This window comes from Hypoxylon fragiforme (genome assembly GCF_022984875.1).
Source record: "Hypoxylon fragiforme strain CBS 206.31 chromosome Unknown GGS25scaffold_8, whole genome shotgun sequence".
Lineage (NCBI taxonomy): Eukaryota > Fungi > Ascomycota > Sordariomycetes > Xylariales > Hypoxylaceae > Hypoxylon > Hypoxylon fragiforme.
This window is the reverse complement of record NW_026054763.1, coordinates 137554-161618: the sequence shown is the minus strand read 5'-3', so window position 1 is coordinate 161618 and position 24065 is coordinate 137554. Positions and strand designations below refer to the sequence as shown.

At 48.2% G+C, this 24065-nt stretch overlaps 9 protein-coding genes across 9 annotated transcripts; 4 read left to right on the top strand and 5 right to left on the bottom strand.

The window, feature by feature from the left end:
* Positions 1-48: 48 nt before the first annotated feature.
* GGS25DRAFT_501882 (uncharacterized protein) lies at positions 49-2326 on the bottom strand. Its single transcript, XM_049261972.1, has 5 exons — positions 1940-2326; positions 1818-1870; positions 1649-1767; positions 404-1589; positions 49-330 (listed from the first exon to the last, which is right to left on the bottom strand). The coding sequence occupies exons 1-5, from the start codon at positions 2028-2030 to the stop codon at positions 277-279; spliced, it is 1503 nt and encodes a 500-aa protein (XP_049113546.1). The 5' UTR covers positions 2031-2326; the 3' UTR covers positions 49-276.
* Positions 2327-2670: 344 nt separating this feature from the next.
* Positions 2671-4181, top strand: GGS25DRAFT_396617 (SURF1-domain-containing protein). Its single transcript, XM_049258390.1, has 3 exons — positions 2671-3546; positions 3650-3755; positions 3832-4181. Exons 1-3 carry the CDS (start codon positions 2694-2696, stop codon positions 3932-3934), a joined length of 1062 nt encoding a protein of 353 aa, XP_049113545.1. The 5' UTR covers positions 2671-2693; the 3' UTR covers positions 3935-4181.
* Positions 3534-6000, bottom strand: GGS25DRAFT_501879 (uncharacterized protein). Its single transcript, XM_049261971.1, has 3 exons — positions 4865-6000; positions 4243-4806; positions 3534-4168 (listed from the first exon to the last, which is right to left on the bottom strand). Exons 1-3 carry the CDS (start codon positions 5587-5589, stop codon positions 4006-4008), a joined length of 1452 nt encoding a protein of 483 aa, XP_049113544.1. The 5' UTR covers positions 5590-6000; the 3' UTR covers positions 3534-4005.
* A 3534-nt stretch (positions 6001-9534) lies between these two features.
* GGS25DRAFT_515349 (P-loop containing nucleoside triphosphate hydrolase protein) lies at positions 9535-10608 on the top strand (the record flags this gene model as incomplete). Its single annotated transcript, XM_049263073.1, has 6 exons — positions 9535-9564; positions 9678-9710; positions 9789-9847; positions 9911-10091; positions 10227-10459; positions 10542-10608. 6 exons carry the CDS (start codon positions 9535-9537, stop codon positions 10606-10608), a joined length of 603 nt encoding a protein of 200 aa, XP_049113543.1.
* A 1393-nt stretch (positions 10609-12001) lies between these two features.
* On the bottom strand, positions 12002-13355 carry GGS25DRAFT_501872 (uncharacterized protein). The gene has a single exon (XM_049261970.1). The coding sequence runs from the start codon at positions 13274-13276 to the stop codon at positions 12482-12484; it is 795 nt and encodes a 264-aa protein (XP_049113542.1). The 5' UTR covers positions 13277-13355; the 3' UTR covers positions 12002-12481.
* A 1578-nt stretch (positions 13356-14933) lies between these two features.
* GGS25DRAFT_396562 (uncharacterized protein) lies at positions 14934-16289 on the top strand. The gene is made up of 3 exons (XM_049258389.1): positions 14934-15298; positions 15356-15444; positions 15510-16289. The coding sequence occupies exons 1-3, from the start codon at positions 15184-15186 to the stop codon at positions 15993-15995; spliced, it is 690 nt and encodes a 229-aa protein (XP_049113541.1). The 5' UTR covers positions 14934-15183; the 3' UTR covers positions 15996-16289.
* Positions 16246-17679, bottom strand: GGS25DRAFT_396523 (U3-containing 90S pre-ribosomal complex subunit-domain containing protein). The gene is made up of 5 exons (XM_049258388.1): positions 17297-17679; positions 17061-17235; positions 16945-16990; positions 16759-16864; positions 16246-16677 (listed from the first exon to the last, which is right to left on the bottom strand). Exons 1-5 carry the CDS (start codon positions 17559-17561, stop codon positions 16496-16498), a joined length of 774 nt encoding a protein of 257 aa, XP_049113540.1. The 5' UTR covers positions 17562-17679; the 3' UTR covers positions 16246-16495.
* Positions 17680-17827: 148 nt separating this feature from the next.
* On the top strand, positions 17828-20043 carry GGS25DRAFT_501868 (aspartyl-tRNA synthetase). Its single transcript, XM_049261969.1, has 2 exons — positions 17828-19054; positions 19112-20043. The coding sequence occupies exons 1-2, from the start codon at positions 18002-18004 to the stop codon at positions 19787-19789; spliced, it is 1731 nt and encodes a 576-aa protein (XP_049113539.1). The 5' UTR covers positions 17828-18001; the 3' UTR covers positions 19790-20043.
* A 412-nt stretch (positions 20044-20455) lies between these two features.
* On the bottom strand, positions 20456-24065 carry GGS25DRAFT_501866 (DUF1620-domain-containing protein). The gene is made up of 2 exons (XM_049261968.1): positions 20990-24065; positions 20456-20879 (listed from the first exon to the last, which is right to left on the bottom strand). The coding sequence occupies exons 1-2, from the start codon at positions 23867-23869 to the stop codon at positions 20841-20843; spliced, it is 2919 nt and encodes a 972-aa protein (XP_049113538.1). The 5' UTR covers positions 23870-24065; the 3' UTR covers positions 20456-20840.

The following is a 24065-nucleotide window of genomic DNA, read 5'->3' as shown; positions in this document are numbered from 1 at the left end:
ACTTTCTTAACCTAGATCATGGGCATCCCCAACTCAAGCACTAAGCCACACACACACCCCTCGACGATCATGACATGGACAGAAGAGCGAAGCACCAAAGGGCAAGGCTGTCTTCATTTACTTCAAACAGCACCAATAAAATTAACCATAGCTACTTCAAAACATGAAGGCGCTAGCGGTATCTAGGTAGTTAATACGAGTACACAATCTCCTATCAACACTTGTTCCTCATCCCAGCACATCACACACACTGCTCCTATAAGTACAAGCACTCAACTACCTGCCATCGTTATCCTCATCCTCGTCATCTCGCCGAGGTTCAAAATTCAACTATCCAACGTTAGTAAACAAATAGAAGGAAAGGTTGCCAAATGTAAGCAACAACAGTTCAGGGCAAACCTACCGAATTCCCGTTATACAGCTGCGCATCCCGTCTCTGGTCATCAGCATTCTGGAACCCCCTAATGCGTGATGCTGATCTACCACCAGCCAAATTCTGCATAGCAATACCTTCCTGTCTGTTTCCTCCGCGGCCAGAAAACATACCCGTGAAGCCGCCGAACACGCTGGTGATTAGACCATAGCCAGCACCGAATATGCCCAATATGTAGGCTAGGGTTTGCCAGATGAAGCCATTGGAGCGCGTATAGGCTAAGGCGTGCTTGGATGGGACGAGGACGAGTGTTGCGGAAGGGGCTAAGCCAAGAGATAGCAGAGACTCGGACTCCTCAGCGGGCTCGATGGCCTTGTTGGGTAGAGGTGTCAGGACGATACGAAACGTATATGGTGCGTCGCCATCAGTTCTATCCTCGTCGATCCAATCTCTCACATCTTTGCTCAATGTGGCATCACTCTTAAATTGGGTGCGAATTGTTGAACCGTCGAAGAGTCGTATCTGTAGATTACAGCGGTCTCCCCCCTTCGCGCCCCCTTGTATTCTTGGAAGGGGGATAGGCGGGGCCTGGTAACTTGGTCCTTCTCCATCCTGAGTTGCGCTCAGTAGCAATCTAGCTTGCCTCTCTTGGGCTTCGCGTTCCTTTCGCTCTTGCTTATCATCCTCGATACGTTTTAAGATACGCTTTCTCTCCTCTGCTGCCTGAATTTTCTTCTGTCGTATTTCCTCTGCATAACTTTTCCCTGCGGGGTTGGCATTCGACGACTGTCCCTCGTGGGCTTCATTGGCCTCTTGACGAGCCTTAGCTCGGGCGTCCTTTTCCGCTTTAGCCTTGGCCTTCTTGTCAGCCTCCAAGCGCTTCGCTCGCTCGGCAAGAAGAGCCTGAACTTGTGGCGATTGCTGAGGCTGCCCAGAGCTTCCTGTTGGCGCACTAGAGCTTACAGGGGCAGGCACATCATCATAATCATCATATAAGTCATCTGTTACGCTATTCCTGGTAGAAGCTGGAGCCTGGGAGGCCGGTGTTGCTGGGCCCTGATTCAAAGTTCGGCCTGCTGAGCTCGATGTCGTCGGTTGAGCCCCACTCTCCGCTGGTGCTGGAGGAGTAAGAATTTTCGCAATTCTATTCACAAGATCTTCCTTCGAGGAGCCACCCGGACCACCACCACGGATGTATTCTTTAAGCGTGCCGTTTCTGTGAAATGAGTAAGTGAGGGGCTCTTTAAATGCTACCTGGAAAGAACGGAGACACACTGAATGATGACTACGGTTGGCTTCTTCGGTACAGGGAATAAGGCCTCTAGAAAGCCTGCTTCTTGGGAACCTGCTGGCAGTCTCAGGGACACAGCTTTGCTTTCAAGCGGTGCTTTTAGCTACATGATGTTAGTCTTGGCATTCAAGTGTAACGGATGGTTTCACATACGGTAGTGTTTGTGAGAAGTTCATTTTCCCACATCTCGCTTTCATCTCCACCATCTACATGTGTGTCAGCCTAGATGAATGCAAGTGGTATATGTAGGAGGCGATTCATGACCTCGAACGTACCGGTCACGAAGGCAAGCACCATCTTGGATTGCTGGATAGCAAGGGAGATGCCATCCTGCAGGCTGCCTTGGAAGAATACGCTATTCTCCATGGATTCGGCCTCAGATATAAGATTATATGATTAAAGTAATATAAAGCTTCAGAATTAAGTCTGAGTATGGAGGCTAGGCCAGACTCCAGGTATGGATGCAACGAATCTCAATAGATGCCTTGAGCACACGTCCTATGTCGTTGATAAATTCAGTCTCGGCAATTCATTCTTCCATAGGTGGCCAAATTCCAAATCGGCACCCAATGTTTTCGTTTTCGTTGATTTATTGAAAAAGCTCTTTGGATGAAAGTGTTATGAAGTCGGTTACATATACATAGGTTAGGTTAGTATGTATGTATGTATGTGCTATGTATGTAAACTGTTAATAAGATCATTTGTTGCGTGTATTGAGGCGCCAAGATCAAGCTACTGCTAGCTGTCTTGCTTCTAAACCTAAATAGTACTAGACGGTATAGCATTTTATATGGGAGGCGGAAGCAAACACGGTCCACTCCCCGCGGGCGGCCCCACCAACCATCAACTCTATCAGCTTTGCGAATCTTTTAGCCAATAAGAGAGCTCTACCAACTAGGAAGAAAAATGAACGTCATTATCGCATTGCATCGTCGGGGCCACGCCTAGGAATTAATTGTCCATAATAATCAATATTGAACATGATCAATATTGAACGAGAGGTGAACTATTCTAGGTATCTGCGACGCAATGAAGTCACATAGGTGTCTAACACCTCAATCGCTCGCTCGACGAGTCGAGAAGTCCCTCGAGGCCCAATTTCGCTCTTCCTCCTCTTCCCACAGCTACACCTCGCAAGCACCATGCCGCCGCAACAACAGTAGCAACAACACCCTCCGACCCTCGCCATCCTCCAGCACCCAAACCCACCCCATCCTCCGCCGCCCCTTCACCCACACCACCCCGCGCGCCATCCGCCCCCCCGCCGAAGACCCAGCCTTCACCTCGATCCTCGACAACCCGCCCGAGCTCGTGCGCTCCGGCGGCCGCCAGCACGGCCCCGGCCTCATAATCCTCGCCCTGATCCCCGTGACCGCCTTCGTGCTGGGGACCTGGCAGGTGCAGCGGCTCGGCTGGAAGACCGAGCTGATCGCCAAGTTCGAGGACCGGATTGTGCGGGAACCCCTGCCGCTGCCGCCCCGCGTGGACCCGGAGGCGATCCACGACTTCGACTACAGGCGCGTGCGCGCGAGGGGCAGGTACAGGCACGAGAGGGAGATGCTGGTCGGGCCGCGGATGCGCGACGGCGAGCAGGGGTACATGGTGATCACGCCGCTGGAGCGGGACGGCGACGCCACGGGTCAGACGACGGTGCTGGTCAACCGCGGGTGGATCGCGAAGAAGTTCCGGTGGCAGAAGGACAGGCCGGCCGAGGCGCTGCCGAGGGGGGAGGTCGAGGTCGAGGGGTTGCTGCGGGAGCCGTGGAAGAAGAACATGTTCACGCCGGACAACAGGCCCGATATAGGCGAGTTCTACTTCCCGGACGTCAAGCAGATGGCCGAGTTGACGGGGAGCCAGGCTGTGTGGGTTGAGCAGACTATGGGTAAGTGCATTTAATTTATCTTTCGTTTTATTTATTTGAATGTTATGTTTCTTTCTCGGACGAGAGGGAAACGACTCGGCTAATCTTATTTCTTACATCGCAGAGCCGCATTTGCTCCAAGTTATAGACATGGAAAGTAAGGGCATTCCCATTGGTAGGCCGGCAGAGGTCAACTTGAGGAATAACCACGCCCAGTACATCTTCACCTGGTAAGCTATCATCCATTCCCATCTCCCCTCCCCCCCACCTTATTCATCCCCACGCCTCTGTACTAATATACCCTAGGTATGGTCTCGCCGTGGCAACATCGATAATGTTTTACATGGTAGTCAAGAAGCCTCCGACAGACATCACACGCCGAGTGCGGATGAACAAGGAATGGTCTTAGGTTCTTTGACTGCGCATAAATGTAATACAATCCTTTGATATAATGAAATCTAGGACTTGACCGACCTAGCTTCATGTCACTTCCTCCTCTTCCGCCTCCACTTGTCGAGGCTGTTTTTTCCGAGGAGCTTTCGTCGGTGGGGGTACTGACATGCGCAACTCTTGTAGTAGTTCTCTAGGTAGATGTCGTTGTGCCAAGGCAAATGGCGTCGTAGATGTGCTAGTCTGTCGTTGTCTGCACCATACGGTTAAAAAGATGAGATATGAATTCTCGCAGGATCGCAAGGAAGCTCTATAATAGGAACATACCTTCTCATGAGCATCATCATGTCACTCTCGTCAATGGTCTTTCGGCCAGCGTGTCTGGCATAGGCTGATAGGTCGTCTCCTAATTGCTCGAAGAACCAATCCGTCGCTTGCATGATCGCATCCAAAGTATCAGAGCTAATCTTAGCCTTGCTCACTCCAGCTGTTTTGGCAAGTGTCGTCGCTAATCGTTTCACCACTCCCTGTGGAAGGGAAGGGTACTCAATGCCGTGCCTCGATATCCTCTTGCCATTTTTCCTCCTTGAGTACCCTCTCTGTGTCGGTGGAGTAGGAATTCGCTGGGATATTATCGTGTCGTTCATCACCTCGTTGGCATCATCCTCTTCCCCCCCCGGTGATCCAAATGGCTCCCCTATGTCACTATCGCCGAAGTCTTCTGCTTGAGGCATGTCTCCCATTTCTAGACCCTCCGTCATCGTTTGTTCTCGAGTTGGCGATTCCATTGGAGCCATAACAAAGGTGCTTTCATTTCCAAGGTCAGGTATCTGAATCGGGCCAAAGTCGTCCTGCCCCCCTATAGTCAGACGTCTTGTATCATCGTCCACCCTAAACCAACATTAGCTTTCCAAATAGTAAAAAATGGAAAAAGTGTCGAGAACAGTACCGTTCAATTATGGCGTCTTCGTCAAAATTCAGCCCTCCACTATCGTCATCTAATGCCGGCGGTGGAAAAAATCCTGAATCAATCCCAACATCGTTATCATCGTCGCCTATGTCCGGCCCCGCAAAATCACTCATTCTCACGCTCCCATAACTTCCTCGGTCTAAGCGGCTCAGCGGAGCCTCGCTCCAAGCTCGACGGGGCAACTCGATTGACTGCACTGTATAGTTCTCATCCTCCAATATACTAGATCGAGGGGGTTTGAGCTCGCTATCGTCATCGTCGTCGCGGTCTAAGTTGAGCGAGAAGCGTGGCCGCTCGATGGGGAAATCATCGTCATCATCATCACCTTCCTCCGGGAGGGTCTGTAATGTTAAGTTGGCATCTGCCCCCGGGGACGATGAGGACGAGGACACGGCGGTCGAGGTCGGTGCTAGAACCCGACTAAGGTTCCGCAGCAGGTCTCGCGGCGTCTCACGCTGGCGCTCGCGTGCGACACTCCGCCGGCGGCCTCCACGGCCAGGCGTGAAAAGAGCCGCGCGCCGTTGGTCGATAGCCCGAATAGCGGCGCGGGCATGTGGTGTGTTGGGTTTATTGCGGCGACCGGAGACGGAAAGACGGAGACCTGAAGTGGGATCGGCACTGATGGCACGGCGGTTTGGGGTTATCAGGGTTCGAGGGGTGGTGGCATTGGGGGTACGGCTGTTGTTTGTAGATGAGTCCGCCATCGTGGCGATGTATAGCCTTTTCCTTTAACTCGAGGCTAGTGGTATCTAGCCAGCACAGCTAGCAACTTTGTTGATCCGCGAGACTTTCTTTGTAGGAGTCACGATCTAGATCATGATAGCTTGTGTATGCACCTAAGTAGGTAAAATCTATTTAACCTCGACTCCCCGCCCAATTGATATCTATCCGCGCCCAATAATCGGTAATGTGATGAAAATAGGAAGTTTAAAGTTGTTGAACATGTATGTATTGTATATCGGAATCATTGAATGACGTGGGTATAATGATAAGTACCTTGGTAGGTAGCCCTGGAGGTATGATTGATTCAATCTTTGACGCGATTTAGGGCTTGCCTAGACGCGTTTTGCTGCAAATGATTGCTATTAATTAGGTACCTCAATACAGTACCCAGGTGGTAACTATTAACTAAAATTCAAAATTGTTAGAATCCAATTGCATATTGATGCCCCGAGCTTGAGAAGCAGGGACTGCACGTGGCCGTCTCGCACTGTCTCCTACGTACCTAGGGTAGGTTAGGTGGGGGCACTGAGGGGTTCTAGTGTTTCTAGGTCCATCCATGCCTGCAGCTACCGCCGCCAAAACTTTCTGGTGCGACTTTCTCAACAGCGCCGTCTCTAAAACCTGGAGTCAAGAACGACCTGAAACGCTTTCGATTCCTTTCGTTGGAACCCTGGAAGTTCCGAGATGTCGCATGACTGTAAGAATACCCATATGACGACATTTTCCATTTTCCATCCTCAAAATGCTATCTAATACAAGACGCTACTCTAGGTAGGTACATGTATCTAGGTAGTAAGCTACCACCAACTACTAATATCTATCAACGTTCCGTCCCCTCGGTTCAAATTTACGTTCTTTAACTTTAACTCTTGGCCGGTCTTTTGGGTCTTTCGGGTCTTTTGTTTCTCTTAGTATGCAACTAGCATAGTATAAGTGCCATAGTAGTAAGGAGATATAAGATATAATAGATTGTGAGAAACATCCAGCGTATTATACAAACTTCGGACAAACCAATCATCACCTAGTATATAACTATCTGGGTAGGTATTAGTGTGTAAAACAGTGGCTTTAAGGCGGCTCTCCAGAGTCCAGGCCCGCCAACTTGGCTTAATATCCTTAATGCTCATTAGTCTGTCCATCGAGAAGTCAACGGCTTGGTTAGCATAGGGTTAGCAACTTAGCAAAGCTTTCTCACGGAGCTAAAATACAAATCGAACAATTTCGGGGTCTCATATTCGTCAGCCAGCTAGGTCGGGATTTGGTAGACCCTCGGTAGGTAACTTAACGAATCACTAAAACCTATCATTCTAGCTTGATGCAAGAAAATCCAAGGGCCCAAAGCACCCCGGACTTTACGATAGGCGACAAGTCTAGAGATTCATGGGTGCTGTAAGCGAGCAAGTTGGCTATTACAAAACACGCTTCAAGTCATGCCTAACCTGGGGTCATCGAATCATATCCCATCTATCTTCGTACTGCCTCGGAATGATTATGTACTAAGAATTATGATGATTAGGTCTTGCAAGGCTTTAGCAATTATACATAACTATGTCTAGAAGTATCAGATTCAGAGATATTTGGTAGTTTAGAGCAACATCAACTATATAGTGCTTACATAGGCTAGCTACGTACATAGCTATCTGGAGGGTCATGTATGTGATCTTACCTGCCTGCTCAACTAGCCGCATACTTACATGCACATGCAGAGCGGGTACAAATGTAGTCTTGGTAAATCCAATCGTTTTACAGGATTGTATCCAGATGTAGCCACTTGTGATGGCACAGGTCCTACAAGGCAATATGCATGTACATGGAAATATGCTAATCAAATCATACCACCTAAGTGCACATGTGTACTTCAAGTAGGGGAACATTGGTCAATTATAGGTAAAGATGGACGTACCTGATTGGTTTATTCTCTCATATCCATATTCGTACTTTTCGTACCTGGTATTTATCCCATTCACATCCAAATAACTATCCATAACATTTACTATGTATTAAAGTTGTGATCCATGCTAATAACATATATGTACATAGCATATCGCAGATGTTCACTTTAATGTTGTCTGATAACTATATTACATTTAATGTTGCACATTGATATGTAAAGAACATTAATTGTTCAAGTGATGAACTGCACAGATGTACATGTGATAAGCTTCATACGTCAGATATCTAGTTATGGAGATTCATATGGTGGAAGGCTCAATTGCTAATAACATTTGAAAAACCAATAATAGTGCTCGGACCAACGTTGAACTTCAACTTTGAAAGTTACCCCTTACGTTAGTGTATTGTACTTACATCAATGTACCCTGTACAAGGGGCGCTTATGTATCTAATGTTTCCAAGTTCTAACCTCCAAACTCCAACCTCCAGAACTACTTCGTATACACTGCTAAGTAGTTACATAAATCTATGTAGTAGGGGGCTCAACTGCGACGGCGTTTCTTAATCACAAAACTGATTGGTTTCTCATATCGAATGATATCTCGACTCTGGACCCTCTACTGTTTGTGGTTTGGTGATTGCAACGTCTTCAGCCAAAGACAGGAAAGTCCTAGTATCTACATCGTACCTACATCGTATCTAGTGTAGTAAATTCCAAGTTATTGTCATATAATACATATTAGTTACTAGGTATTTTCATATCATGACATCTATCCATGATTGATATCCCCTTTGTGTCTAGTAAGACGCCCCGAGACGCCCCTCTTGAAGCCCCCCAATTGTACCTAGTCATTCTCTGTTGACCCATACCTTAGTTGGTAGCTACTTAACTAGGTGAGTGCAGTTATGTCCTTCCCTTTTTCTCCCTTTCCTTCTCATAAAATTCGGTGTATTTTTTAGTCTCAAGGAGAGAAAAGAGATATTAAATCTAAAAAGAATAGGAAATAAAGAAGAAAGGGATATTTGATTTCCCTGTTACGCATATCTAATTCCATCTATGAGACGCTCGCGCCACCACCCACTTACATAGTCGATCCCCCCAAGTCTTCAAATCAGCCGCCGTTGTGTACGTGAGAGCGGCTCCACTCACCCCAATGAAGTCAGGGAAAAAGCCCCTAGTGCAATAGAAGCTCCAGCATCCCTATCGGGGTACCCTACCCTGGCTTTACTTGACCCTACTTGACCCTACCTTGTTCTCCCTCCTACCCTATCAGGCCTTGCCCAAGCCAGCTATCGTTCCAGCTTGCGAACCGTGCAACCCCAAAGGTACATGGCGATACAAGCTTAAGTTACAATTACATATAGAATTTAGCGCCGGGCCCTACTTATCTTACTGAATGTTATGTACCGGCCATTCATACTCAGGTATTTAGTATGTACTACATAACTAAATATGTAGGTGTACATATGATTGATGTACCTACATACAAGTTGATACAACATTGAACATTATGTTGTCTTTTAGCCCCCCTAAGGTTAGTGTAGTTCTCAGGCTGCTACTACTAAAAGTAGTACTAACTATCTTACGGCATTAACCTACCTGTAGTAACACCTACCAATACGTGCATCTAGTTGTCTGGTAGCCAGTGGCAGGTCTAGGTAGGTCTGGTAAAGGTACCTAGGGTAGTTCCTTAAAACCAAACCAAACCAGCCCAGCTTTTGCCCTCCACCTCCTGCGATCTGCGGCACCACACCCTTCCGTACCCTTGTGTGTCAAAACATTTCTAACCCTTATGCAACGCAGCTCCTTCTACACCTCTTTCTGCTCCTTGATTGTATCCGTATCCGTATCATATCCTATCGCCGACAAAAGTCTTTCTAGAAGAAATACCTTAATCAACTTCATCACCATCATCAGAAAAAATAACTCCAAAGGATACAAAATACAATAATTGTTCAATTGCTTGCAATCGTTTTCTCTTGTGTCCAGTTTCGTCGCTGGTTATTTAATTTAATATTTGAAATCGCCTACAATGGCAGCTCCTGGTGTTCAATCGTTGAAGGTATGTTGGTTGTCACGTCGTCACGTCGCCCATGAACGATAAGCAATAAGCAAACGTCGCGACATGAATCGACCTACATGAATCTAGTTATACTAATGCGAGTTTGCCTGCAGTGCGTCGTTACCGGTGACGGTGCCGTCGGAAAGGTCCGTTTATACCAACCTTCCCCATCCTCGACTGACTGACTCGAGTCAGCTGGGTTCCTGGTCTAACTTCCGTGCTAGACATGTCTTCTCATCTCCTATACCACGAATGCCTTCCCCGGCGAGTACATACCCACAGTGTTAGTAGACTGGCCATCTCTTTTTCCTTATCCTAGTTTCGCATGCTGATAATCACTCCCTAGGTTCGACAATTACTCGGCAAGTGTGATGGTTGATGGCAAGCCCATCAGCCTGGGACTCTGGGATACTGCTGGTCAGGAGGATTACGATCGATTGCGACCGCTCTCATACCCTCAAACCGATGTATTCCTGATCTGCTTCTCAATCGTGAGCCCGCCCTCGTTTGACAACGTCAAGGCCAAGGTACGTAAACAGCAAACATACATACATACATACATACATCGATCCATCCATCCTTCGATTCATCCAATCACATTGGCCAATCAGAGTCAATATCAATGTACCTACCTAGATAGAAAGGATGCTAATTCAACGCAGTGGTACCCTGAGATTGATCACCACGCGCCCAACATCCCCATCATTCTGGTCGGCACCAAGTTGGATCTTCGAGAGGACCCTGCTACCTTGGAGAGTCTTCGATCCAAGAGAATGGAACCTGTTTCGTACGATCAAGCTCTCGTTTGCGCAAAGGAGATCCGTGCCCACAAGTACCTGGAATGCTCGGCTCTTACGCAGCGAAATCTGAAGAGTGTCTTCGACGAGGCGATTCGGTATGATAAATACCCTCTTCCCCTCTCAAACTAGTAGAAGAAATCAGGGAAATCAACAAGCACATGCTAACACATGTTATAGCGCCGTTCTGAACCCTCGACCTGCTCAAAGGCCCTCCAAGAAGGGCAACAAGTGCTCCATCCTATAATCAACGATCAACCACAGCATAATAGAATTTGTTGGCGACATTGAAGTTTTGGTCGAGCGGGCCAAGAAAGTATTTTGCGAAACGATGAAAGGCGTTTTTTTTGGTGGACATATAGGAAAGACTAGCATCCATGCATCCTCCATGAGGAACCGACGTATTCAGGCAAATCTCTTCGAAGTTTGGCCGACTACACATATTTTTCGCGTCCTCTCATTTGAAGAACATCCCCCTAACATCCTACACACCACACATACCATACCCACACACGTTATTTCGGGGCCAGATTTTTGTTGTTGCGAGGGAGAGGCCATGGTTAATTAGGACACACCACACACGGAGGAGGAGTAAGGGGAAAGGGGAGGAGAGAAACTGGCAAAGTTTGCAAAGCTACGATACCATTACCAATATCGTTATCGTTAATGCTGTGGGTCGGTTAGTAAGTCAGTCAGTCAGTCAATCAGTCATCAGTCAGTCAGTCAGTCAGCAAGCAAGGGAATCGAGGAACCGGGGAAAGGAGGGGGCGTTAGTAGTATCCATGGTGTCCCCCCTTTTTTTACCAATAATCTCATAACCTTTAGAGTTCTGTTTTTTCCTTCTCTAATTCTCTTGACTCTCTGACTACTAGGTACAGTATTGGGCAACTTACTGTTCTGTTTGCTGTATGTAGGTACTCTATGCTAGCTACCCAACCTAATTACAAGCTTGTCTAACTCCTCAACGATAATTTTCCTCCTTTTTTCGGTCTTTGACCTTGTAGTCATTTGGTCTGGGGCTATGGATTGGGGGATGGCTATTCGAGTAGCTGTGTGATTTTTGGGGGAGTGTAGTTGAGTGATTCCTGCGTCTCTCGTTCTTATATTTCAAGCGGGAGGGTGGAGACGAGGGGACGAAGAAGGACTTGGAATCTTGGAACTACGTGAATAAAGCTAGCTACCTAACTAACTAGGTAGGTAGGTAGGTACCGAACGTAGGTGGGAACCTAACGGTGAGCCTTTGCTGGGAGGTGTTAGGTGATAATAGTCATACCTATGTACTTGGATTTCCCTGCCTAGGTACCTAGGTAAGAAACCGAGGGGGGGGGGGGGGGGGGATGGGATGATACTGTACATGGATGTAGGGGACCTGGTAGGTATCTTCAGGGACTCGCTAAGGTTAGACACGTAGGTTGAAATACTCACGGTTTTCCCTATTCTGGGGTGTGGGGTAGGCACTTGGAAATCGCATTTGCTTTTTTCCAGGCATGTGAGTGATATCTACAGTAGGTACTGTAATTACGGAGGCAGGGAATTAACTACCAACCTAAGGTTAGGCTTATGCAGAGTGGTGTATGCCGGTGGACATCTACACATATGTACTACGAGATACCGTCAAGGGAGGTAGGTAGGAGTAAGTAGCTACTAGCAGTCACGTCACGTGCACATATAGCTCTACTCGAGCCGCGAAGCCAAAGGATTAATTAGGCAATGTGTTTTGTCATAGAGCGCCGGGTATATATTGTATTTGCTGACCTTGGACAGGCTACATTTCTATCTCGGAGAGTGTGTGTAGATACCTAACTCAGGTAGGTAGACAGATAGGTACCAGGTAGCTATCCAAGTCCAGACATCTATCTATCCTTAAGACTCATATGTCGTGCCATAACATAAAGGGGGGAGGGGGTATCGAGACGAAACGGCTTCAACGAACCCTTTTTTCTGTGATTTTGATATTAAAAACGGAAAGAGAAAGGACGAAAAAAAGAAAAAAAAGGGGGGGAAATATCATCTATCTATTCCTTTCCCTGCGTAAAGTGAAATCCCCTTTGAGGCCACGTTCCTTCGTCTTCGTTTCCTTCGTACGTCTTAATGATTAGCTCTGCTCTGCTCTGATCTGATTAACGCCCCCCAGGAACTCTGCTCCGACGACTGGGATGTATGGAGCTGTCTTCCTCCTGAGCGCGGGGTGCCTCCTCCTTCTGCGCCGCCTCCCCATCTCCGCCCTTCACCCCATTCTTCTTCAGCTTAGCAGCCTTGGCCTTCTGCTCCTCGGCGGCGCGGCGCGCGCGCTCCTCGTTGAGTTTGAAGTTCTTGGCGCGGATCTTGTCCTTGCGGTTGGCCGTGTTGCCGCCGCCGCCGGCCGTGAGCTCGACGTTGATCTTGCGCTCCTCGACGGCGGGGGTGCCGTCCTTGTTCGGCCTTCCGCCTTTGCCCGAGGGGCACGTGAAGGTGGTGTGGTGGAAGGTCTTGAGGGCGGACTTCATGTGGTCGTAGCGCGCGAACTCGACGAAGGCGATGCCGCGTGACTTGCCGGTGTGCGCGTCGTGGAGGAGTCGCACGGAGATCGGGTGCAGGGCGGAGAAGTGCGAGGTTACCTGCTCGGTGGTCGCGGCGAAGGGGAGGTTGCCGACGAAGACTATGAAGCGCGCGGCCTTCTTGCCGGTTGCTGAGGCGTCTTCGCCGCTGTCGGCTTGGTCGGGGTCTTCGGGTGTAGGGTTGGCTCCCTCTGATGCGGCCTCTGGTGCGGCAGTGTCCTTGGAAGAGGAGTCCTTCTTGGCCTTTTTCGACTTCTTCTTCTTCTCCTTCTTGCTGGCCTCCTTGGGGGGCTCGGCTTCTTGAGTCTCGGCACCCTTGGGTTCGTCTTGAGTAGCGGGAATAGTAGCATCAGCCACTTCGCTTTGCGCATTGGCCATCTCAGTATCTTCTGCTGGCTCCTCTGCATCTTCTTTGCTGGCCGTCTTCTTGGACTTCTTATCCTTCTTCTCTTTCTTGTCCTTTTTTTCCTTTTTTTCCTTCTTGTCTTTCTTGTCTTTCTTGTCTTTCTTTTCCTTCTTCTCCTTCTTGGCCTTCTTCTCGACTATTGTAACCTCCTCGACCGTATCGGATACACGCCTTCGCTTCATAGTCCTAGGGCTATCTATGGGGGCGTCCACACTGGCCTCTGCCTTGCGCTTAGATGAACCCATCCTATTCTTTTGGCCTCTGTAGGACTTTTTTCTGAAATATAGGAGGTATCAAGTTCCTTTTGGATATACCGACTTTACTTTCGTAAATTAGAGGGCTGTTGAAGAAAAGGGCAACAGGAAGTAGCCTTGTATAAGGAATATTTCGTCTCTGTAGAGTAGATGGAATATGACGATTGGGAATTAATAGGTGGGTAAGTTTTATAAGGCAATTCTCATGTTATCTTGCAAAAAGTAATTGAGCTAGGTTAGTTGGATGAGAAGGGACTTGCAAGGTGTGCCATATCAATGTAGTATAAGTGATAACAAGTGCAGTATGAAATTATTGATGTGAAGAATTTAACAAAAGAAAAGAAAATTTAGTGGAGAACTGCAGCTTGTCATGCACATGCATGGATGTGGGGTGATAAAAAATAGTGTAAGGTACGAGGTACTTCTCAAATTCACAGTACAGAATGTACATAAGGTATAGTTACATATATATCCTTATAAGTGCATTTATTCTTCAAATAGGACTCTTCTTGTTGCATATATATCAATAACTATTTGGCCAAAGAGACTTTTCACACCCTCACCACATATAATACCTACCTACCTACCTAACCTACATACTTCACTCACAGTCACATAAGGGGGAAATCATCAAGAAATTATGTTTTGACGATGCCTATACCTTTGTCCTTCTATCCCCTGATTCACATCCCAAAGTCTTCTTAATATCAGTGCACGCACTAGATTAGAGTCTGTCTAATATAGGTATTTCAAATGTTGTCAACTAACTCACAAATATTTATGGTTACATAGGGACATTTTCTATATCCCCTACCCATATCTTTGGCAAGCCAACGTTGGTGTACTCAGGCAATTCACTGGCTACCTTCTACCTAGGGTACGTATCTAGGGTACATATGTATCAATGCTACTGGACACACGTAGGAAGCCCACGGAAAGGGGCTGGAAAGTCTGAGTGCTATCTCAGCAATACATCCAACTTACATGACTATATACAAATATATCTAAAGACAAAACTCCAAGCCTCCATCATCGACCTCTTTAAATGATTTAGGAGGTGAAGTATTTAAGCTTTCATTATGTAGTACATGGAAACATGATGTGTACCATGTAGCACTTTCTCTCTGAGATGTAGATAAGTTCAATCCTGATATCCATGGCATCCACGGTGATCCAAAGCACAGTTCTACTTGCCTGTTATAAAAAGTGCTCAGCTGTCGAAAAAGCAGGCACGATAGAGATATATATACCTTCCCAAACGATTTGACTAGAGTTGATCAAATCTGATTTAAGGTCGAATCTTTTCCGATCTTACCGACTCGCTTCATTTCCTTTTCCGTATACAAGACTTCATCTTCGCATCCCTTGACAACACATCCCTCATTTTTGGATTGCCAGACTCAACATTCGTTAACTTCGGGTTTGATCTTTTTGGTGGTCATCCTTACTGTCTTTTCAAAGTCATTCGTTTCTGTACGATTTATGAGATCTGGAGAAGAAAGAAAAAGAAGAAGAAAAAAAAGCAGAAAAAAACACGGAATAATAAAGACACGCGATTACGCTGTACCATTCACTCTATTCTTGAACCCACGCCGTTTTGATATTATCCACTTTATTCGATAGAGATGATGAGGTTTATGAAGACTTTCCTGGCGCGGCTGTTCTTCGCTACCAGCCTCTTGCGACTTGTTGTCGGGACTGACAATGGCACCATTGCCAAAGATCCCCCCGGTCCACCCAGTGAGTACACCTCTACCTCTCATGGATCCTCTCGGACTTTAGCTTACTTTTTTCAAGGTTGTGCCTCTCGCTGTATGGTCGACAGTATGTTCGTGACCCAATGTCTTGACACTAGATGTCTTTGCAATCAGAAAGACTATCAGAGGGTACCACTTCCTTCACTATCTCATTGGCATTCTTCCCTTTTTTTCTAACCCTACTATAAACGCAGTCCCTATTCCAGTGTCTCTACTCCCAGTGCGACTCGAACAACTACGGCGCTGCTCTAAGCCACTCCATCTCTCTCTGCATGAGCCTCGGTGCCGAGATCTACATGGTAGCACCGGGACGAGTGGACAGCGAGCTCCTGCGTTCTCGAGAAGATGACTATCTTGCTGGCCGCGAAGTCGCAGATGTGCCTAGTCTCCACCTGCGACAAGAGAGCATTGGCGGTCAGGCTTTGACGACCACCGTCACGACCACTGTCACGGCTTATATCACCGTGTCTTACTCGCCTGTCACTTACTACCCTAGTCCTACCCTATCGGCATTCCTCGAGTCTAGTGAGGCAGCGGAAGTCACTGCCACCTCGGCGACTCGACCCTGGGTAATTCCTGTATCCCAGGCTGTTCGTTCGAACCCCTCCTTCTTCGGACTGGTGTTGTGGATAGCAATGGTGCTTACGCTGGATTACCAGATGAACGGTTACGGTTACTAGAATTAGGAGAGCATTTCCACTGCAGATTTAGAATAGCTGCGACATGCCCACACTATTAGAAAAGGGGGGTAGATGTTAATAGGATGCAAGTAATGATATTAATTCAGCAATCCAACGGTAATCGTATAAACTATTAATATTAACATAACGTTCTTTGCTTCTTTGCTTGTCTTATCTGTAGAGTCTTCATGGACGACATGTAGCACATATGATCCATTCTCTTATGTTTTTGAGCCACGGGTAACCTTTCAAACAACATAGTTCTGGGCCGTAGCATAGGGTCACATGACCCGTATTAGACGTCAAAGAACATGAATATATGAAAGACTTGATCGTGTTGGGTATCTTATTTCGTACCTTGCTTTTATGAAACGACAAATACCAAATCCCTTCTTAAACGCCCCTATATGCATAAAAGCACCCTCTATAATAAAGCATGGATGTGTCTAGTAGGCTAGCAGATCCATGCCAATGCCGTGGCTAGGTAGATAGGTAGGCGTTCAGTAGAACATCAACTGCAGCCCGTTCTCCGGGTCGGCATAGCGGACTTTGAACTCGGGGCGGGCTAGCCAGCGCGCGAGCGGGATCATGGTATCCTTCATGTCCATCAGGCCCCGCTTCTTTTGGTCGATGTGTGAGGCATCAACGACTATGCGCTCTAGCTTGTCGAGTTGTAGGGCGGCTATGGAAGGGTTAGATATGTGCTTGGGGTTTGTTGTGAGGTGGAGGAGTGGAAGAGAAAGGGAGAGAGGGGGAGACTCACACTTCTCTACTAGGTCGTAGAGGCGGAGGGGTGTCCCTACTGCAATGCCAGTACGGCTTTTCTCGAGGAATTGCACGCTTTCTTCGATCTTGATGTGTTTGGCGAACTAGAAAACAGATTGGCTGGTAAGTATGGCAACCCCCTATCCTCCGTTTGGGGGTAAGCTTAAGGAGAATGGCGACATACTAGTTTTGCGACAGTGTTGTCCTTCTTTTGGTACTTGCGTACGGATCTGTGGATTGGAGTTAGTATTGCTTTTAAAAACAAAGGACAAAGGGGAAAAGAAGTTGGGAATTTCATACCTGACTAATTCGGCGGCTCGCAAACCAGCACCAGTGACGATGATGGTATGAGGTGAGCCTTTCTGCTTAGGTGCTTCGCCAAGCTTCTTGGGGTCTACGAATTGTTCTAGGAATTCGGGTAGACTTTCTAAGGTACGGGTGTTCTGAAAGGAGGTGGTGTCGGTGATGTAATTTGCTGGATTATCATAAGCTGCTGGCTTGCCCAAAAGGTACGAGTTGTGGTCAAGGGAACATACGTGATATATCTAGCTGACTGAGCTCGACTGGTTTTAAATCGGTCCCAAATCTTCGGATCTTCTTGGCTATGTGATCGGCTAGTAGTAGGTTGTCGACTTGAGCGATCTTCTTGTTCACTCCGACCTCTAAATCGAGATATTCCTCTTCCTCCTCATACTCTTGCCTTCTTCGTTTCCGAGCACCGCCCTCACCTTCTATAGGCCGCTTTTTGGACTTGGCTTTGAAAGCCAAGGGTTTGGTTTTTAATACTTTGCCCTCTGACATTTTTACTTTTTACAATTTGTTATTCTGCTATCGATTCGGTCAGATATTTAAGTGATGGAATAAGAGGCGGAATGTGAAGATGTAAGTTGTACTATGAAGAATGAGACAGGAGTAAAAGTGAAAAATTCAGTTAAACGTTGATGGATAAATCCATGTCGTTTGAATATGCACTAATGCAGATACTAGGTAATCAGCCCCACCATGGATGTACTGTACCTAGTACTCAATTCATCCCACCATCAAGTGAAAATTGCCCCGCGTCACACGTTTTGACCGGAAGAGTCACAACCTTCTTTTTTATTGATCATCGTACGTTGGTATCGTTATACCGAAGAATAAAAATAAAAATAAAATAAAAAAGGGAGAGCTATATCCCTTCCTTTACTTGAGTTTTTATCTTTCTCTTTTCCCCTTCTATTCCAATCACATCACTCATCATCATGTCTGAACCCCCCGTCGACCCAGCCCAAGCTTCCGGCGCTGCCCCGCCAGCTGAGGGTGAAGGTGCTGCTCAGTCCAAGAAGGGCGCAAAGAAGGCGGAAGCTAAGGCCAAGAAAGAAGCTGAGAAGGCTCGTAAGGCAGCTGAGAGAGAAGCTGCCGCTGCCGCTCAAAAAGCTGCAGCCGGTGGAAACGAGGACCTCGCTACGGACAACTACGGAGCCTTTACTCATACCACAAGAGTTGCTGCCGACAAGGTACAACTCAAACGCTTAGGTGACGACCACATTGGAAAGACGGTAAAGCTAAGGGCTTGGGTTCAAAATGCCCGTATGCAAGGCGCAAAGATGGCTTTCCTTGAATTGCGAGAGGAGCGCAATTGGTCTATCCAGTGTGTTATAGTGGCTACTGCCGAGGGAAAGCCCGTTTCAAAGCAGATGGCTAAATGGGTTGGCGCACTACGACTAGAGAGTTATGTCCTCGTTGAAGCAACCGTACAGAAGCCTCTAGAGCCTGTGAAGAGTTGCCGCGTTAGCAACTACGAGCTACACCTTACCAAGTGCTATCTGATCGCTTCTGGACCTGAAGTCCTACCCCTGGGTCTCAATGCCGCCAACCGAGCTATCGCCAGCTTCGAGGATGAGGACTCTTCACAGCCCCAGGCACCCGCCGAGGGTGTAGAAAACCTCTCCATTGCTGATTCAGCTGCTGCCCCATCCGCGAGTTTGGCTACGCACCTGAACAACCCAGCCATGCACAAGCGAGCCCCTGTCCAGCAAGCTATCGCCGATGTCCGAATGACCGTACGAAAACTATTTAGCGAATATCTAGACTCGAAAGACTTTGTCCAGTTTGAAGCCCCTTGCCTCATCGCTGCTGCTTCCGAGGGTGGCGCAAATGTATTCTCGTTACCTTACTTCGAGAAGCAGGCCTTCTTGGCCCAGTCACCCCAGTTTTACAAACAGTTCGAGATTGCAGGTGGTCGAAAGCGCGTCTACTGTATCGGTCCTGTATTCAGAGCCGAGAACAGTAACACGCCGCGACACATGACCGAGGTAAGCATACGTGATGGGACTTTCCCTAGATACGGTCACTAACAAAATATGCTATAGTTCACCGGTCTTGATCTGGAAATGGAAATCGAGGACCATTATCACGAAGTCCGCGATATGATCGAAGGCGTCATGATCCACATCTTCCGTGGTCTTGAGGAGAGATGCAAGGAGGAGATCGAGCTCATCCGCTCCATATACCCGTCCGATGACTTTCTACTCCCCGAACCCGGTAAGGAGGTGCGCCTCACCTTCGCCGAGGGTCAAAAGCTCCTACGGGAGGAAGGCCCAGAGGAGTTCCGCAACGTATCGGATGACGAAGACATGAGCACGCCGCAAGAAAAGGCGCTAGGTGCCCTCGTACGCAAGAAGTTTGGTACCGATTTCTACGTGCTCGACAAATTCCCTGAGGGTGCCCGCCCATTCTACACCATCGAGGACCCGGAGAACCCCAAGGTGACCAACGCCTACGATTTCTTCATGCGCGGACAGGAGATCCTGTCGGGTGGTCAGCGTATCCACATCCCCGAGCTACTCGAAGCTCGACTTCGCAAGAAGGGCATCGACCCCACTAGCTCCGGCATCCGTGAGTACGTCGACGTGTTCCGATCTGCGGGTGTTCCGCCCCACGGTGGCGGTGGCATTGGATTGGACCGTGTGGTTGCGTGGTACCTGAATCTGCCCAGCGTCCATCTTACGAGTTACTACCCCCGAACGCCGAAAAGGCTGTCTCCTTAGAACTCTTAAGACCAAAGATCAAGGGTTGGTTATTTTGAGGAATTGTAAGGGTTACTTATAGGAAAAGTGTGATTTCAGTCGGTGTAGGCACCTACCTACCTAAGGACATACTTTAGATATGTAGGTAGGTATTCAGTCTCTTAAAGAAGAAGAGATATGGAATAGGTAGGAGTGGGTGGATTAGGTACCTAAGTACTAAGTGCTAGGTAGATAGATATAGGGGTCGAATAAGAAGGATTCCTATACACACCTAACCTAGATATTTGGTGTATATGCAATGGTGATGATGTTCTTTTTCTTTCATGCCCCTTCCCTTCGTACCTATGTAAGAGACGAGATGATAGTATGTGCCTAGGTTAGCTAACTGTTCCATCACGTCTGCCTATATTTCACCTCGCCTCTAACGTACGTAGGTACCTACCTGTTACATATCTATCTATCTATCAAGTCCCAGATACCTACACACGCGCCCAACTGGATCAGGTCAGGTCAGGGACTGGAACCCGATGAGCAAAACGAACGAACGAACGGTGGTCCATTGCCTTATGAGCTCCGTTTACCTAGGTAGGTAGTGAAGGGATCATGACATACACATACACACGCGCGCGCGCACTATTAGGTACTAGTATACACACTCACACCGAACGTAAAACTAATAAAAAAAAGTAAAGGGCATAAGAAGTACAGCATAAAGCATTAGTTACCAAGGTACCTACCTACCTAAGGTTACATATGTAGCCTCGACCAAAGCGTCTACCTAACCTAACCTAACCTGAGTTGAGTTCGATTACCTGGTGCATCTTCAACAAGCCTCGCAATGGTAAACCACGAAGATCTATACATCTCTCGAGACAACGTGTTTGTACAAATACATCACATCCATCATATCCATGATACCATAGGACACCACGGGACATCACGGCACCGCCCTATTCCCCCCAGCCATAGGTATTTAGGTAGGTAGATGTTCTGTCAGCTTCATTTCTCGTTTCCCTTCCCTAGCCTATCCGATTTCCCACCATCCGTCCATCCGCCCACCTAATCAACCCATTCACGACCTCCAGCGAGCATCAATCTGCTTCTTCCGGATCTGTACTCAATCATTAGTGTTTTTCACGCTTATTAAAAGAAGAAATAATATTAAGGGGTTTCCAAAAACCCCCCAAAAAGAGAGGAGGTAAAGGGGGATTAAAAACTCACCATAGGTCTCAACACAGCAACACCCACAACCAGCGCGCCCACCGTCCCGACCAAAGCCAGCTTATTGAAACCCTTGCCTAGGACATCAAAGGCCTGGCTAGGCGCGACCCTTGTCCCGAAGACGTCGACGCCGTACGCGAGCACCAGAGACGTGCTCTCGAGCACGGCGGGGGTAGTCAGAATCTCCTTGACGCCGAGGACATCCCGGAGATGCGTGATCAGCATGCGGGGATCGATCTCGATCGCAGGGACGTACTTGGTGAGTCCCTCTTCGACCTCGGCGGGTGTGGGATCGCGTCCAACGGGTCGACGGGGCTCGAGGATGAAGCGCGGGATTCCGACGATGGAATGTAAGTCTGGCATGTATGCGAGTAGTTGTCTGGAAGTGATGCCCTGGCGTGTCTTGGTCACGGCTAGAGAAGTGATGGGACTGGAGAGGATATACGTCTTGGACTCTGTGGCGGGAAGGTAAGGAGAAGTGGGAAAGTTGATCGGGTCGAGCGACGAGTAGTTAGCCGAGTCGCCGAGCGGACCGCGGTCGTTAGCGATCTCAGATTCATAGAGATCGGTCACCACGACTTGGTACCCCTTTAGGCTTTGCGATTGGGGATCCCGTAGTTTGTATTGCCCAAAGAACGAGCACACATACCAGTTCTCAGCCATGGCGCAGGTAATTCCTTTGGTGGGATCAACTCCTTCGTAGGTTGACGAGGCCAAGACTTGTCCGGAGACTGTGTCCAAGAGGTAGACCGAAAGGAAGTTGACTTGCTCGTCAATTGTCGCAACTACCAAGGTGTTGGCATTAAGATACTTATACTTGACAGTCCGGTCTCCTAGTACCCGACCAATCGATGCTATCGGGTCATGTGTAGATCTGCTTGCTACCTCGATGATCTTCTGTCCTGTAGGAGGGTTGAAGATCCAGGTAGTTTCCTCGGCCGCTTGATCACCCTTAGCCACAAAATTAACCCCCCTAATTCCACCGTCGCTTGTTCGTGTGACAACAGTCTGCTTGGGGGCCCACGAGCTTTGGATCTCGGGAATCTTCCCACCTTCGCCAATAGGCAATAGCCAAGGGCCAGCGTCGCTCTCTACCAAGACTGCGGTTTCCACGGACGAGTCTAAGCCAGTCGGCAGTGACTCAACAGTTTTACCGGTATCGGGTTTGATGGTGATGGATTCGCCATTTGCTCCTCGAACCGTGACAAGCCCCTTGGCATCATCCGCGTAGATAGCCTTTACGTCCCAGGGTTTCCCTCCGGGTGTCTCGTTTACTGGTTTGGACCATATGATTCTTCCATGGTTGCCAGCATCAAGTCCGTATAGCTGGCCACGCTTCGTTGCCAAAACAACAATCTTGTTAAATCCAAAGCTATCTCGTGATAATTCACCATCATGTGCAGATGTCTCCGAGCCAAGGATACTGTCGATGAGACGGCCAGGGACGGCTTGCAAATACGCGGGTAGATATTGAAGTTCATCGATATGACGGGTGATACGGTGGACAAAAGCAGACCATGGATCAGTATGAGCTTCCGCCTCCAATGTCTTCGCTAGATCTTCGGACTCTGGAATCTCGGCCCAGGTAGCAGCAACAGCACCACTCAAACCTTCGGGTCGGGTCCAGGAGACAAGGCCATAAGCAAGCTGAGTCCAGTCGTGAGAAGTTGTGACAATTGTGGACCGTACCGCGTAGTCGTCTTCCGACGCCTTCTTGATGACCTCGGAGACACCATGTACCACAACCGGGATTTTCGAATCAACCCTCGTTTGCAAAGGCCATCGTGCAAGAATACCATGAGAAGTAGAAGAAGTGATAATAATCTCATCGGAAGCAATGCGAGTGAAATAGACATTAGAAGCCGAAGAACTTGTGGAAAAGGCACTTGCACCTTCAAGTAGTGGTAGCTCATATGCCTTGCTGATAGCATTACTCTTGAGATCGATATGGAACACATCTGCTTTGCTTCCGGTCTTGGTCCGAGTGTGGACGAGGAAGTGAGGCGAGGAATTGACGGTATGGGGTGCGTGAACCTCGACGCTGACAGCATTGGCCACAAGAGGGAATTCGTGTCTAGCCTTGGAACCGAGAACATTGACTTTGAGCGTCGTCAGAGCGTTATCCGTCCACGCCAGAACGGGAGCCACGGAATTCGCTCCGACAAACTGCACGTCCTCGGGCTTTTGCACCTCGCCCTTTGTGCCAACGATAATCTCATCAAGCTTCTTGCCGGTCGCGATATCGAGGACAATGACCTTCAGGTTGTACGACAGTAGCGAACCATGTAGGGTAACGACAAACACCTTCTCAACGCTGGTGCTAACCTGCAGCGGGACAGCATTGTTCACCTCCCTGAACTCCCAGACAACGCGTCCCTCAACACCATCTATTCTGCGGGCAATCGTTGTGCCGTCTTCTTCGTGTAGAGCTAGGACGTCCTTGTGGTCGCTCGTCGTCATCTCCATGATCTCAAGATCCTTGACCACCCCATCAAAATCTAGGGTCCACGCATTGCGCCCCGTGATGGCATCCCAGGCATGCACAGAGCTTCCCAAGGCGCTCGTGACCCAAGACTCATCCTCGCCGGCGCGGAGATGGCCTCCGCCGTTGGTGATGTTGTTGTTAAGCAATTGGCGCCATACGAGAGCTCCATTGCCGGGGTTAACGGCACCGAGGACGCCTAAATCGCTAAGGGTGTATAGAAGGGTTGCTTTATCTTGGGGTCTAGGTCGATGGTAGAAGGTGGTCTCGCGTTGGGGGAGGCCTAGGAGCTCGTGGTGGTAGTCGATGTGGCCAGCTTCGTCTTTGAAGACGGCGCGCACGGCAGCTGGTAGAGCTAACAGCAACGCAATTGACAGCTTTTCGGTAGGTATACGCATCTTGGCCGGATACACCGAGGTGTATCTGTACGGCTATATACTCTATTTTCTGGAATCAAGAATGTTGGTTTGTGTGATGTTGAAACATTTGTGAATAATTATTGAGCTTGGCCTCAAATAATAATTATGTAAAAGTATATGTAGCTTCCCAAAGTTGTTCAAGCAACATTTACATTAAACGACGATTAATCGTTAC

Excerpts from the sequence above, each read along its gene's own strand:
- GGS25DRAFT_396617 (XM_049258390.1), top strand. The coding sequence starts at position 2,694 with ATGAAGTCACATAGGTGTCTAACACCTCAATCGCTCGCTCGACGAGTC. Across the intron at positions 3,547-3,649 it reads GTGGGTTGAGCAGACTATGG|AGCCGCATTTGCTCCAAGTT; the intron begins GTAAGTGCATTT and ends CTTACATCGCAG. Across the intron at positions 3,756-3,831 it reads GCCCAGTACATCTTCACCTG|GTATGGTCTCGCCGTGGCAA; the intron begins GTAAGCTATCAT and ends AATATACCCTAG.
- GGS25DRAFT_501882 (XM_049261972.1), bottom strand. The coding sequence starts at position 2,030 with ATGGAGAATAGCGTATTCTTCCAAGGCAGCCTGCAGGATGGCATCTCC. Across the intron at positions 1,871-1,939 it reads GGTGCTTGCCTTCGTGACCG|ATGGTGGAGATGAAAGCGAG; the intron begins GTACGTTCGAGG and ends ACACACATGTAG. Across the intron at positions 331-403 it reads AGCTGTATAACGGGAATTCG|TTGAATTTTGAACCTCGGCG; the intron begins GTAGGTTTGCCC and ends AACGTTGGATAG.
- GGS25DRAFT_501872 (XM_049261970.1), bottom strand. The coding sequence starts at position 13,276 with ATGGCCAATGCGCAAAGCGAAGTGGCTGATGCTACTATTCCCGCTACT.
- GGS25DRAFT_501866 (XM_049261968.1), bottom strand. The coding sequence starts at position 23,869 with ATGCGTATACCTACCGAAAAGCTGTCAATTGCGTTGCTGTTAGCTCTA. Across the intron at positions 20,880-20,989 it reads TTGCTGTGTTGAGACCTATG|ATCCGGAAGAAGCAGATTGA; the intron begins GTGAGTTTTTAA and ends GATTGAGTACAG.
- GGS25DRAFT_501868 (XM_049261969.1), top strand. The coding sequence starts at position 18,002 with ATGTCTGAACCCCCCGTCGACCCAGCCCAAGCTTCCGGCGCTGCCCCG. Across the intron at positions 19,055-19,111 it reads CGCCGCGACACATGACCGAG|TTCACCGGTCTTGATCTGGA; the intron begins GTAAGCATACGT and ends AATATGCTATAG.
- GGS25DRAFT_396523 (XM_049258388.1), bottom strand. The coding sequence starts at position 17,561 with ATGTCAGAGGGCAAAGTATTAAAAACCAAACCCTTGGCTTTCAAAGCC. Across the intron at positions 16,991-17,060 it reads CGAGCCGCCGAATTAGTCAG|ATCCGTACGCAAGTACCAAA; the intron begins GTATGAAATTCC and ends TCCAATCCACAG. Across the intron at positions 16,678-16,758 it reads CTACGACCTAGTAGAGAAGT|CCGCCCTACAACTCGACAAG; the intron begins GTGAGTCTCCCC and ends ACCCTTCCATAG.
- GGS25DRAFT_396562 (XM_049258389.1), top strand. The coding sequence starts at position 15,184 with ATGATGAGGTTTATGAAGACTTTCCTGGCGCGGCTGTTCTTCGCTACC. Across the intron at positions 15,299-15,355 it reads AGATCCCCCCGGTCCACCCA|GTTGTGCCTCTCGCTGTATG; the intron begins GTGAGTACACCT and ends ACTTTTTTCAAG. Across the intron at positions 15,445-15,509 it reads ATCAGAAAGACTATCAGAGG|TCCCTATTCCAGTGTCTCTA; the intron begins GTACCACTTCCT and ends CTATAAACGCAG.
- GGS25DRAFT_501879 (XM_049261971.1), bottom strand. The coding sequence starts at position 5,589 with ATGGCGGACTCATCTACAAACAACAGCCGTACCCCCAATGCCACCACC. Across the intron at positions 4,807-4,864 it reads GAAGACGCCATAATTGAACG|GGTGGACGATGATACAAGAC; the intron begins GTACTGTTCTCG and ends ATGTTGGTTTAG. Across the intron at positions 4,169-4,242 it reads ATGATGATGCTCATGAGAAG|ACAACGACAGACTAGCACAT; the intron begins GTATGTTCCTAT and ends CGTATGGTGCAG.